This window comes from Chinchilla lanigera, unplaced genomic scaffold (genome assembly GCF_000276665.1).
Source record: "Chinchilla lanigera isolate Chin_1 unplaced genomic scaffold, ChiLan1.0 scaffold00001, whole genome shotgun sequence".
Classification (NCBI taxonomy): domain Eukaryota; kingdom Metazoa; phylum Chordata; class Mammalia; order Rodentia; family Chinchillidae; genus Chinchilla; species Chinchilla lanigera.
The window spans coordinates 21,898,201-21,910,567 of NW_004955402.1; the positions used below are offsets into that span (position 1 = coordinate 21,898,201).

Here is a 12,367-nt window from a genome sequence, read left to right on the forward strand (position 1 = left end):
AGGGCCTGGGGTTTGAAGCACCTCTGTGTACTGAATCGAAGCTGGGGAAGTGTGTGGGTTTCTGACCGGAAGTCCTGTGGACCCTCGGACAGTTCTATAGTACAGATGCCAGTCCGTCATTTTCACAGAATGTGAAACCACCGCAGGTTTACTTTGTCTTACTGCAGCTGAATAACAGGCAACATTTATTCTATTTGTGACTTAAAATCCCAGCAGTGAAATTTGCTTAAGCTGTAGGGCACTGTGTTGGGGGTTTGGGAGCTCACCACTTTTGTCATTTCCCCACTGTTGCTTTTGAAACTTCTTTCTTGGTTACTGGTAGCTCAGAATGTAGACTGAAGCACTGGGAATCTGCCTGCTTAGGTCCCTGAGGCCGAGATGGCTTCATGAAATACAGATCTTGGTATATTCAGTTCTTGTAGAAGAAGCCAGTGGTGTGTTTGTGAGCACAAGTGGGGTATATGTAATGTTCGATGTGCAGGCTGCTTTGTAGGCCATCAAGCATGAGATCAGTTGTGGTTATTGCTGTCACAAGCTTGCTTGAGGCTAAATCAGATGAAGTCTGCACGACACCAGAAGACTAAGCACACGGAGCTGCTGTCTGTGATGCTGAGAGCTGGAGGGAGTCCGGCAGGCAGGCTCACATCGTCGGCCCAGGCCTGTGTTTCCAGCAGCAGAGGCTTCTGCTTCTATGGCAGATCTTGCAGCTGACCTGAGCTGCTGAATTCCTGGTTGAGGATAGGCCAGCCAGCCTTGGCCAAGCGCTCTTGCCCCCGGGTGTGACTCCAGGGAGCTCCTCCTAGATGACCATATTCGGTGTTCTCCCATTCCTGCACCACATACACACCCAGGCACCACCTGGCTACCCACCTGAGCCAGCCATTCCTGCACGTGTGTGTAGGTCTGGTGTGTGTGATGCCCAGGAAGAAATGTCACTATTGTGTACATGATGCTGTTGGTCTGACTGTGTAGTGATCTGGGACAGCAGAAATTTCTGGTTGTCGAGATGCTGAAGAATCAAAGGCTGGATTGTTGTATGTGCTCTCCATTTAGGCTAGGGTTGGCTTTTTAGGTAGGGGTTTTTGGTGGGAGGGATCTTTTCCCCTAAGTGATGACTTATATTTTTATTTGGTGGTGACTCGTATGTGATTATTATAGTCAAGCAATCCTAAAATGTGATGCTTGGAAGATGTAAAAGTCCAACTGGGAGTTGCAAGTAGCAAAGTCAACAGGTGGTTCGGGTCCCAGATGTAGAGACCTAATGGAAGTTTCCAGAGCAGATCACCAGCTGGCTATTCAGTGACTCTCTCCTTCTCATTATCTTATCATTCTTGGGGCCACAGGTGTCTGGGCTTTGTCATTGGCTACCTGCTTCCCTGTGCATTCTGTCACCTGGGGTGTGCCAGCTTATAAATAGGTGCTTGTTTCCTGAGGTATTGTCACAGAAGCCACTGTTAAAATAATTCTCTAGCTGGGTATGGCGGTGCATTTCTGTAGTCCCAGCACTGTGGGAGGCTGAGAATGGAGGGTCACAAATTCAACCCCAACTTGGGTGACTTAGGGAGACACTGCCTCAAAATAAAAACTGTAATTCAGTGTGAAGGCCCTGGCTTCAGTCCTCATACTGTACTGGGGAAAAGAAAAAAAAAGATGTTCTTTCTCCTTAGAGCTTTTTGATCACATGTTTCTATCACTGGAGGAGTTTTGCACTCTGCTGGATGAAGCACTGGGTACACAGAAAAAGGCACAGCCCCTCCGTCAGGAGAGCTCACGGTCCAAGGGAGAGAGTGAGCCAGGGACACAACTAACTGGAGACTGTCAAATTATGATAATTGCGATAGCAGAGACGTACATAAACTTGTGTAGGAGTGCATAAAGCCACCTGGGGGGCCATACAGAGCTGTCACAGAGAAGATGGCATCTGCATTGGATGTTGAGGATGACCAGAAATATCAATAGTTATAGAGCTAGGATGGGGAGAGAGTTTTTCAGGCAGGAAGAAACTGCATAAAGCAGAGGAAAGAGCAGCCAGCTACGGTCTGCATGAGTGATACTGCGGCTGATGCTGCTTCCTGCACCGAGGAGCCGTCACGCTTCTGGAGGCCCCTCCTCCCTCCTAGACACTTGTTTACCTCCCACAGTGCGTGGCCAGGACCTTTCTTCAGTACTGTCTCTCAACCCACTTCTCTTTTTAGTAGTTATAGTGCGAGCAAAGAGGTCTAACACTCACAGCTAAGCATTCATAGAGATGTAAGAGGTTGATAAGGAAATACTAGAATTAAGTAGATGCCACCCCAGGGCATTAGTCCCACGTTTGGCAGAGGTTTTGCCTGGCCTCCTATTTAAAACCTACAGGTAGGTTTTAAAGTTCTTCATTCTCATATGGGGCATAAGAAAATATTTTTTTGTTTTGGAAACCCACAGTAGCATCGTAAGAGTTGGGAGCTGCGACATCGCAGAATGGCAGAAATGTGCCTCCAGTCTCTGGATGCCTTAGCATGCACCCTGAGCATTAGTATCCATTGATAACCGGAACATGTGCTCCTCTTGCGAGAACTGCCCGATACCATATGCATGGTCTGGAGTCCGCTGTTCCTCCAGATGTCTGACATCACCATCAGTTTCCTGTGGCTATGACTTAAGCCCAGTTCATGTGCAGAGGAGCTACCGTTGGTCAGATGGGGACCCCAGAGCCATAGAAAAGGGTGACATGCCTACCTTCTTGTGCAGCATGTTTGGAAAGAAGGCCTGAGGAGGGGCCCTACTTTAGTGGGTCCTGTTCCTGCAGCTTGTTACAGGCAAAACAGTTGAATTCAACTCTTCCAATTTCCAGTTCTGGGTTAACACCATTATTCCACTTAACTCCCAACTGTGACAGAATTTTCTGTAAAATGTAAAATAAAAAATAACAATAATAAATTTTTAAAATGTAAAATAGATCCTCATTTCTAAGCCCTTCTCTTTAGCAGTTTAACACACACAAAAACAATTACCTGCATACCTCACAGCAGCTGAAGTTTGGTTGGTACCATGAGGAAGACACTGTACTAGACTGAAAAGTTAAGACAGTGAATAAAGAGCAACATCCCAACCCAGAGGGTCTTAGAGCCCAGTGGGAGAGGAAGACATGCATCCACCTGGTAGGAACACTCACAGGGCCGTGTACACCCTCCACTAGAAGCAAGAATAAGGTATACAAAGCTTAGAGGAACAGTCACGTAGGGATGAAGGCAAGAAGATGGGCTTCAGGGACTCCCAGTGTTCCTAACGTAGAAGAGCCCATGGCAGAAGAGACACTGGAGTTCCAATGTACCCTTCCCATTCAAGTGCTGTGAGCATTAGCTTCATCCCGTGGACAAGAGAGGCCAGTCTGCACAGGCCAGTGCCTGTCCCCTATCTTGTGCTACCTCAGACAGAATACCTTCCTCTTCCCTGTGAGAGGGCCACCTTCATGTGCGCCAAGCAGTGGCCAGAGCCAGTGGCAAAGGATGCTGCCAAGAGCACAGCCCAGGGACCATCAGTGAGCACTGGCAATAAGGAATGAAGCGTTTTGAGGCTCCGAAAGACAGGATGTGGTCAATGAATAGGTTATTGGGCGTCAGCCTTCCGGAATAGAACGGTCCCGGGAGGTGATAACAGGATGGAGGCATGGATGTGGGGAAAGCTCACATCTGCCAAATAAAGTGCCGACCTTTGATCCTAGGCCTTCAGTAGTGTCACTTTCTATAGAAAGGGTTGCTTTTTTAAAAAAATTGTATCTAGAATATATTCCAAAGAGTTCATAGGAAATCATAGGCCCAGCTCATACGTAAAATATTTTCTATGTACCAAATATCTAGGCACTTTGCTGGTTTAAACTCATTAGATCCTCAGTTGGATTCACTCAGCTGGTTCATTAATCATTGAAACACACTGAAAACTCTGTTCCATAGGGACTCTTTATTGTCCCCCACTTTACAGACAAGAAAGCTGAGGCACAGAGCAGTTACGTTGCATGCCGAAAGTCTCACAGCTGGTAAATAGAGGAACTGGGATGTGAACTCTGGAGTCCGTGCTCCTAACCTTCACATTAAACTGCCTCTTGGAAAAGGCTCAGTGTGTGACCTTGGCTGGTAGTCTGATAGTCTTGGCCATCTATTCCTCAGTCCTCGGATTTCTTCCTCTCCACACAGCATGTGTTGAGTGGTGTAGATGAATAGTACCACAGAGTAATGCAGCCCAGTCCCTGACTTTAGGAACCTCTGGATCTGGTGGATGGGGCCAAAAGGTTCAAGACAAACAAGATTCCAAGTCAGAGTTTTATAGCACAGGAAGACAGGCTGCTGCAGGAGAAGGCAGAGGTGTTACTCTGGCTCAGGGACCTGGGAGATGATCACAATGTATTTGGGTTGGATCTTCACAGGTTTGTCCCTGGATTCAAGGAGTTAGGAGTTAGATAGGAGGGGGATGGGTTTGGATGTGTTGTGAGTCCGTATGCCAAGTGCATGACGTCATGAGCCATTCTGCATGTGCCCAGGTACATACCAGGCTGCATCTCCAAGCCCTGTATTGAGGAGGCAGTTGGCTGTTACTGATTGACCTCATTCTTTTGCTTGAAGAGTAAAGAGCTAATTATTCTTTGGAGGTAAAAAATTGGAAGAATTGGCAACTTTGGCTAAGTTGCTGTTCATGATGTTCTTGGATTGGGCAAATGAATACATAGGATATTGAGAACCAAGTAGAGAAGCCACCTCACTTACCTGGTTCACATTCAGTGACCAGAAAGTAAGCGAGGAGGGCCGGAAGCACCCTAAACATAATGCCCCAAAGTCCTGAGCCAAAGCTCCTGCACTGTCTGCTGAGAAGGGCGTCCTCACCTAAGGCAGCCTGGGAAACATAGCCCCTGTCCTTTCTTCCCCTTAGGACAAGTTGCTTCTCTGGTTTCTAAGTCCACATCAGATTAGTGACAAATTATAACAAAGGGTCTGCTTCAGGCAGACACACAGGCAAGCAAGAAGAGTGACGGCAGAGGAGGAAATAGGAATTGGATCAGGAGCGCTCCATCCTGGGCCATTAGTGTGGAGGCAACCATGTGACCCAGCACAGAGGCCTGGGTGCCGTGTTATGTCCCTGCTGGCTCATTTGTGATTATCATGATGCTGTGGAGTCCCTGTGGTTGGTTACTCTTTTACAGAGGGTAGGAAAGTATGCGCTATGTTCTAGAAAGATTTCCCTCCAAGACTGATGGAAGAGTTTGGAACTTAAAGCTTGGTGGCTGTGCTTTCCATAACCACTGTTCTCTGATGGCACGGGGATGTGAAGGCATCCCTGCGAGGTTGCCGGCCACTAGGAGCTGGGAGCCATCTGCACGGTGAGCCGTGCCTGCGCCTGGTATCTCCACAGCCTGGCGACCCCATGCTGCGCAGTGGTTATGGCCTGAGACTCTGTGGAGCCTCAGACATGGCAAGTTATTTCAGCTGAAACTTCTCTGCCCCTCAGGAAGGCCACACAGAAGAGCCGGAAGGAGAGGAGCAAGCCCATGACCAGCAGCCCCAACAGCAGGAAGAGTACTGAACCGTCTTGGAAGCTCATGACACTTCCATTGTGCATGGGAACTTTTCTTCTGGAGAATTGGAATGTGCGGCCTCAAGCTCAAGAGAAACCAGTTGTTCCCAATCTGCCATTACCATCAACGCACTGTTGCATACGCCAGCCCTGCACTTGGTTCACATTTCCCTTGCCAAGATGCATTAGCAGACGGCCATCCTGGCCGCCTACCTGAGAGATCATAGGGTCACATGCCTTCAACTTCACTTGGCTGCTTGAGATTGGTTCTGCTCTTTTCCTCATTTCTTTCCAGAACAACTCTTCCCTGCCCCAAAACTACCACCACCATCACCATCCCTTTTTATCCTGGTGTGAAACAATGGTAATTTGATATATGGTATTTATATTGGCATTTCTCAACCCAGTGTCACTAGATGTCACATGCATTTGTGGTGCTTTGATGTTTGCAAGTCTAACTTCTGAACATAAATTTGGTCAAATAATTGGAACAAAGGGAAACAGATACTTGATATGAAAGCCATAATGACAGTGACTTATGTCGTAGGGGAAAGCATAGGGTCAGTTTCTCCCTCTACTCACAGTAAAAGGGAAAAAACTGATTTGAAACTAGGACTTCAAGGCCCAGCCAGCAGTGTTCATAGAGCAGCATGTTAGACAACCACGCAGTATGTTGTTGTGAAAGACATTCACTCAAGGAAAACACCATCTCAACTTTGCTCTCACTCTGCGTGCTCCTGCCCTCCCACCCCACCTCCCCAGTTCCCAGGTTCTCATGTTATTTTCTTTCTCAGGGTCCTCTTTGGTGGGCAGCCACTCCCCACAAAATGTCATCAGTTATCTGCAGTTCAAAGGGGGTCTTGGTAGGTGCAGATCCTCCTGCCTCATCTCTCTTCCTCCTTACATGGCTTTCAACCCAGATCCTGACATTCACACTAGGGAGTTCCTCCTGAAGGGCACCTTCAGCGTGTGCAGCCCAAGCTGCACTGGGATCTGCGTCGGGTTGCCCACTGGCTGAAAGGCTGGAAGCAAACACCTCAGTCACAGGAGAGCGTTAGTTCCAAGGGCGAATCACATTCTGCAGTCTGGTGTGGACACTGGATCCACAGCACAGAACAACCTGTGACTCCCAGTATCTTCTGAAACGAGGAATTTTCCCTCTTTAACACAAGGGCCCTCCTTGTCATTGACATTTGCTAAACCATGGCAATCCGTAAACAGGAAACGTTAGTGAATTTAAAGCATTCCTTATTTTTTTAACTGATATTTGCACATTTTTCTTAGTCTCTTTCCAAAATCTTTTGCCTCTTTCTTCCCCCCTTTGACAGGTGGTCTCCCTTCCTGGATCATTCATTCGTTTCACTTGGTTTCTAACTTTAAATTTCCTTTATTAGCAGGTGCAACAAAAATAAGAAACAAATGTCCCCAACCCACTCTCCCCTTAATTGAAATAAATTTCTGAATAATGTATCATAAAACTTTGAAACTTCTTTATTAATTGATGGAATAATTCTAAATTCTAGCATTGAAGCTTTGCACCAAAAGAAGTCTTTCCAAAATAAATCTTTTGCAGCAAAGTGGTATTTATTGAGTTATATATGGAAAAGATGGCTTGTATTTTTGAGATTATTACAACACATTGTGCAGAACTGGACAGATGTTCCGTGGTGTTTGGTTTCCCTTTCTCCTCTCTCCTGCTCACTCTGCACTATAGCAGCGGCTCATTTCTCAGGCTAGAAAGCCTGGCTCCCAGCAGTGACATCCTCCCACACCTGGTGATAGGTAGTGGTTGTGCTATATACAACATCATGCTGAACGGTGTATTGCCCCCTTAACCTGTTGTACTCACTGGCTGTAAAAATAGCTCTTGTAAAGAGGCACAATAAACAACTCCTTGCAGATACTTTGCTGTGGTTCCTAGGATATTCTTCATCTGCCCTGGGCATCTCAGCAATACCCAGTGCCAGGTGGTTCATGATCACACTCCTATCATGAACAGGTACCAGGTAGTCAGGATCCCATCTTCTCCAGAACTACTTGATACCGTGTAATTTCCGTATCTGTTCCTGATGACTCTTGCCGGAACCACTCCATTCCTCTCCAACTCCCCACCGGCAGAGCACTTGCCCGGAGCCATGTTCCATTCTCCTTCCGTGGCTTGGGGCAGACCATTAGAGAAGAACTATGAAGTCCTCTTTCTGTTCCCATCTTAAAAATCTGTTGCGCTGCACCCTAGGTAATGTCGTGGATGCTCTGGGGAATCTTAGCAGCCATGTTTCATTCAGAGTCAGTCTTCTCTGGCTGCGACCCCTGCCGCTGTATGACCACCCACTTGCTTCCTGGGTGGTGGGGCCCGTCATGCTCTCATCTACTGTTCAGGACACGTGTTCCTCCATGCCCCACCCCCAGTCACTTGTCATCGTGCTGGGTGGACACGTGCCCCTGGGTGTGCCCTGCTCTGCCATCTCAGGAAGATGATTTCTTAGTATCACTTCATGCCCACTGTTGGCTGGTTATAGCACTTCCATTGCCGCTGTCAGATTGGAAGTGATCGAAGCAGGGGGCAAAGAGAAAGCTCATGTTCATTCTAAGCAGAAAAGCAGGAAAAACAAAAAAGACAAACACCCTGTTGACCCAAGAGAAGTAAAACTCCAGCAGAAGGGAATCAAGAATTCCTCCCTTCCCTGGTGAGTATTTCCATTATTCCGTTATGGTTTAATATGCATTCAGATTACTTTTACTAAATAGTACACCATAAAGCTTTTGTTATATATTAAATGTAAACTGAAAGGAATGTAAACATATGTATTGTTAATTATAAATATAGATAAGTAATGACATACTAGATGAAAAAGTCTTATTCAGATGTATCACATTCATTTTACATTACCCACCTATTGTCGCATGGTAGAATAGTTTTTTGTCTGAACATGTGAATAACTTGACTTGCGTTGATCTTTTTACATATTTAATAAAAAAATATATGTTAAAATGTGGATCTAGATTTTTTTTTTTTTTGGCCTGGCAAGCATAAGGTCCTGAGTTTGATTCCTGGTACAAAAAAAAAAGATTCTTTTTTTTTATGCTAAAGCTTCTCTTTTCAGTGAGCATGTATATGTGATAGGAGATTTGTATGGATTCACACACCTGCCTACATTTACACAGGGAAATGGAGTGTCATTGTTTTTATTAATGGCTAGAATTTCAACAGGAATGACATATTCTTACTTGGTATCAAATACAGCAGCTATAACACCATTTTTAAAAGTCTTTACCATGTGACCGGGGGTATAATATCATTTTTAAAAGACTTTACCATGAGGCCAGTGGCTTAAGCGCTTGCCTCACAATCCTGAGGTCATGAGTTTGATTCCCGGTACAAAAAAAAAAAAAAATTACGAAGATAAGGTATTCCCCTGGGAAACTGTTTCTTTGGTAAAGCAAACAAAATTGTTTCTTTGGTAAAGCAAACAAAATTCTGTTTCCTACATGGCCAGCCTGCTCAGTCTAGACAGGCCAGTGCTGAGAAAATGGGAGGCTGAGGGAGAACCAGGCGGATATTTTTAAGTTCTTGAAAGAACCTGATTGGCAAAAGCTCTCTACATAAGTGTGTTTCTCCTTGTCTGTTTAAACAGTGATGATTTACTGACATGAACTATAAATGGAATACACATTTACAGGCACAGGAATGTGCGAAAGGGGGAATGTATTAGAGGGGCCCCCTGAGCCGCCTGCAGAGACTGTAGAGCAGATGCCTGTCTGTTGAAGACTTGACTCTGGAGGGCGCAGGTGCAAGAGGAGGTGCCCTCCATATCCTTCCCACCCAGAAAGGACTCATCCGCCCCTAAATTGCTTTCAGGCACCACCTAGAGGCCGGTTGTGTTCCTGTACTATCCTTTCGCACCTCTTCCGTTACTTTTTTTTTTTTTTTTTTTTTAATCAGAGAAAGGGAAATAATGGAAGACACATGCTCTTCCAGGCTTCCCCATCTATCTCCATTTTTTCCTGAGCACACTGGTGACAGAAGTCTGTGAGCCACGGGCTGGCTTTTTGTGAAATCTTGCGTTCTAAACACATGTATTTCCCACTTGACTCACCAATACTGGAACTTCAAACATTGGACCTTAGACTTTCGCACACAAGTAGTCAGAAGAAAATGGTAAGGGAGGGGTATAGCTCAGTGGCACAGTGTCTGCCTGGCAAGTGCAAGGTCCTGAGTTTGATTCCCGGTACCAAAATAAATAAATAAAATGGGATTAATTTTAGGGATTACATCTTAAGGGGGACTCTAGTAAACATACCATCAATTCAAACATGGTAAAAAAAAAAAAAAAAAAGCTGGTTTTATTTTATTCAATCAGATCTTTCTAGAAATTTAATGTATTGTGACTGATATTAGGTAGACACTCATGAGTCCAGAGTTAAGAAATAATAATAGAACTCCACCAAATCTGAGTTTTTAAAACGCTAGTTATAGAGAATTAAACACAGCTGCAAGACCTCTCATTCTCACGGCAAGAACACAACTGTGATGATCATCATGGCTGCTACCACCAGTAAACATTGCTGACCCAGTTTCTCAGCTCTGAGGCAGCACTGCCAAACCGCACACGTGTTGTCCTGAGGCACCTCTCTGATGCCTCATGACTCCTGCTTTGCCGAACTGGGAACTCATAAAAGATGTTCTCCGTTTGTTACAACAGTGCTGGCTTGTTTTGCCTACAGGGAACCAAAGCTTGAAGTGAAAAATCCCTTGATGCCTGGAGGAATCTCAAGGAACACAAGGAATTTGGACCCTAAGACTGCCCAAGGCCAGGGCCCCTGGTTCTGATCTGCACCCCACGTCTGTACGGGTGGTGTGCCCAGAAGGTGCACAGGAGGTACTCAGCGGAGGCTGAGCTCGCCTGTGTGGGTGAAGGAATGCCAGCAGAATGGAGGGCCCAGCTGAAGTTAATTTGTTGAATGCCTTTTTCTCTCACGCCACTGAAAGAAAACATTAAGCCTGTTTAGGTTGCCAAGTTGTAATTTCTAAAAGCAGGTTTCTTGTGTTTTGTAGCTCCTTTATCAAGACTGGGTGTAAATTAAGTAATTTTAAAGGGTAATGACACATTAATGTCCTTTTACTTTATGATTTTCAGTAAAAAGCACCCAGTACCTCAATGTGTTCTTTGTCAGAGACTTGTAAAGTTAAGCACACACTTCCTTCTGAGCAGCAGATGTCCCTCACATCTTTATACTACGGCCTCCCTTTGGGTCTTGAAGGTTATCTATGAAGAGTATGTTTCTGTTAGTCATTAAAAGGTTTTCACTAAATCTTATAGCTTAAATGAAACTTTAGGAATTAGAAAGTAGTGAAAACTTCTCATAAATAAGTTCAAACTTTTATTCCAACCCCCATTCACAGCTTACTACTAATGACACGCTCTTCCAATCCAGTGTATTTATTGTATGGGTGAACTGTGGCCTCCTACTAATAGAATAATTTTTACCAGTTTGAAAGATTTTCTAGAAAAAGATCACAAAAAATGAGCTTACATGATAGTTTCTTTTCTCTTGTTTTGTTTCATTTTCAGCAGTAGCGGGGATTGAATTTAGGACCTTGCACCACAAGTGCTCTACAACTGAGTTACACCCACATCCCTTCTCATTTTTTATTTTGGTGGAGGGTCTCAATAAGTTGCCATAGGGCCAGGGGTATAGCTCAGCAGCACAGCGCCTGCCTGGCAAGCATGAGGTTGTGAGTTCGATTCCCAGTACCAAAAAATAAAAAATAAAATCAATAAGTTGCCTTGCTTTGCTTCAAATGGAGCATTCTGCATTCTGCATCAGCCCCCCAAATAGTTGGGATTATGAGTATGTGTCACTATGTCTGGCTATGTGTTAGTTTCTTATGGGCTAAATTATGTCAAGATAGACTCAGAAGCCTTCCTGTCCTGCAGACATGCATTGTCCAATTAGCTGAGCTTAGAGAGTAAGAAGGAAATATGAACTTTACCCCAGAACATTTTCAGTTTTTTTTTTTGAGAGATCTCTGAAACACCATCATATGCTCCCCAGTCATAAGTAAGACATCCTCACTGCAACATCCAGTTTTGTTTAGTTTCACTTTCTTAAAAATTTGGATACTGTTTAGAGATGAGAAGCATTCCTTTCAAACCAAGGATTTAATAGGCACGAAGTGAATGGTTGTATTTGTCATACCCACGGTAGATCTGAAAGACTCAAATATATGTTGATGAATTTGCAAACAAAGGTGGAAATCAAGAAGCTTGTTGGATCTCTCTAGTTTTTACTAAGCAAAGACTATCATCTAGGTAATGCCTATTTAGAACATATGATTTTGCTACATAATAGTTTCCATTCAACTTCAAAATTGTATGCAGAACTCAACACATAACATGCAGTGACATTGGAGGCTGCTAAGAAGATTCATGATCTAACACAGTTCTGTTCTCACTCTGGTTTCCTGACTGCTGTGAATTCCTCTCCCTCATTACTGCACTTACTACTGGGGAGGGGGTTGAACCCAAGGCCTTCACACCAAGCTATATACTCAAGTCTTTTTTGTTCATTTTTTAACTTTAAAATAGAGTCTCACTAAGTTTCCCAGGCTAGGCTTGAACTTGTGTTCCTCCTGCCTCAGCCTCTCAGAGTGCTGGATTGTAGACACATGCTATCATGCCAGGATTCTGTCATCACTTTCCTGTGTAACTGCGCTCTGTGCTGATTTCTATGAAATGGGGGGAGGGAGAGCAGTGAGTTATGTGTAGAATCACTCCTAAGCCCAAAGTAGGTGTTTCGTGGTGCTGAACTGATGACGGCC

General features: G+C 44.8%; 1 protein-coding gene across 4 annotated transcripts in view; it reads left to right on the forward strand.

Annotated features, from left to right (window-relative positions):
• Positions 1-7,447, forward strand: part of Mapre2 (microtubule-associated protein, RP/EB family, member 2) — a 158,691-nt gene extending 151,244 nt beyond the window's left edge. For all 4 annotated transcript variants that reach the window (XM_005372794.2, XM_005372792.2, XM_005372791.1 and 1 more), the window contains one exon: positions 5,479-7,447. In XM_005372794.2, the coding sequence (XP_005372851.1) occupies positions 5,479-5,553 (75 nt within the window). In that variant the 3' untranslated portion in view covers positions 5,554-7,447. The remainder of the gene's footprint in view (positions 1-5,478) is intronic.
• Positions 7,448-12,367: the final 4,920 nt, after the last annotated feature.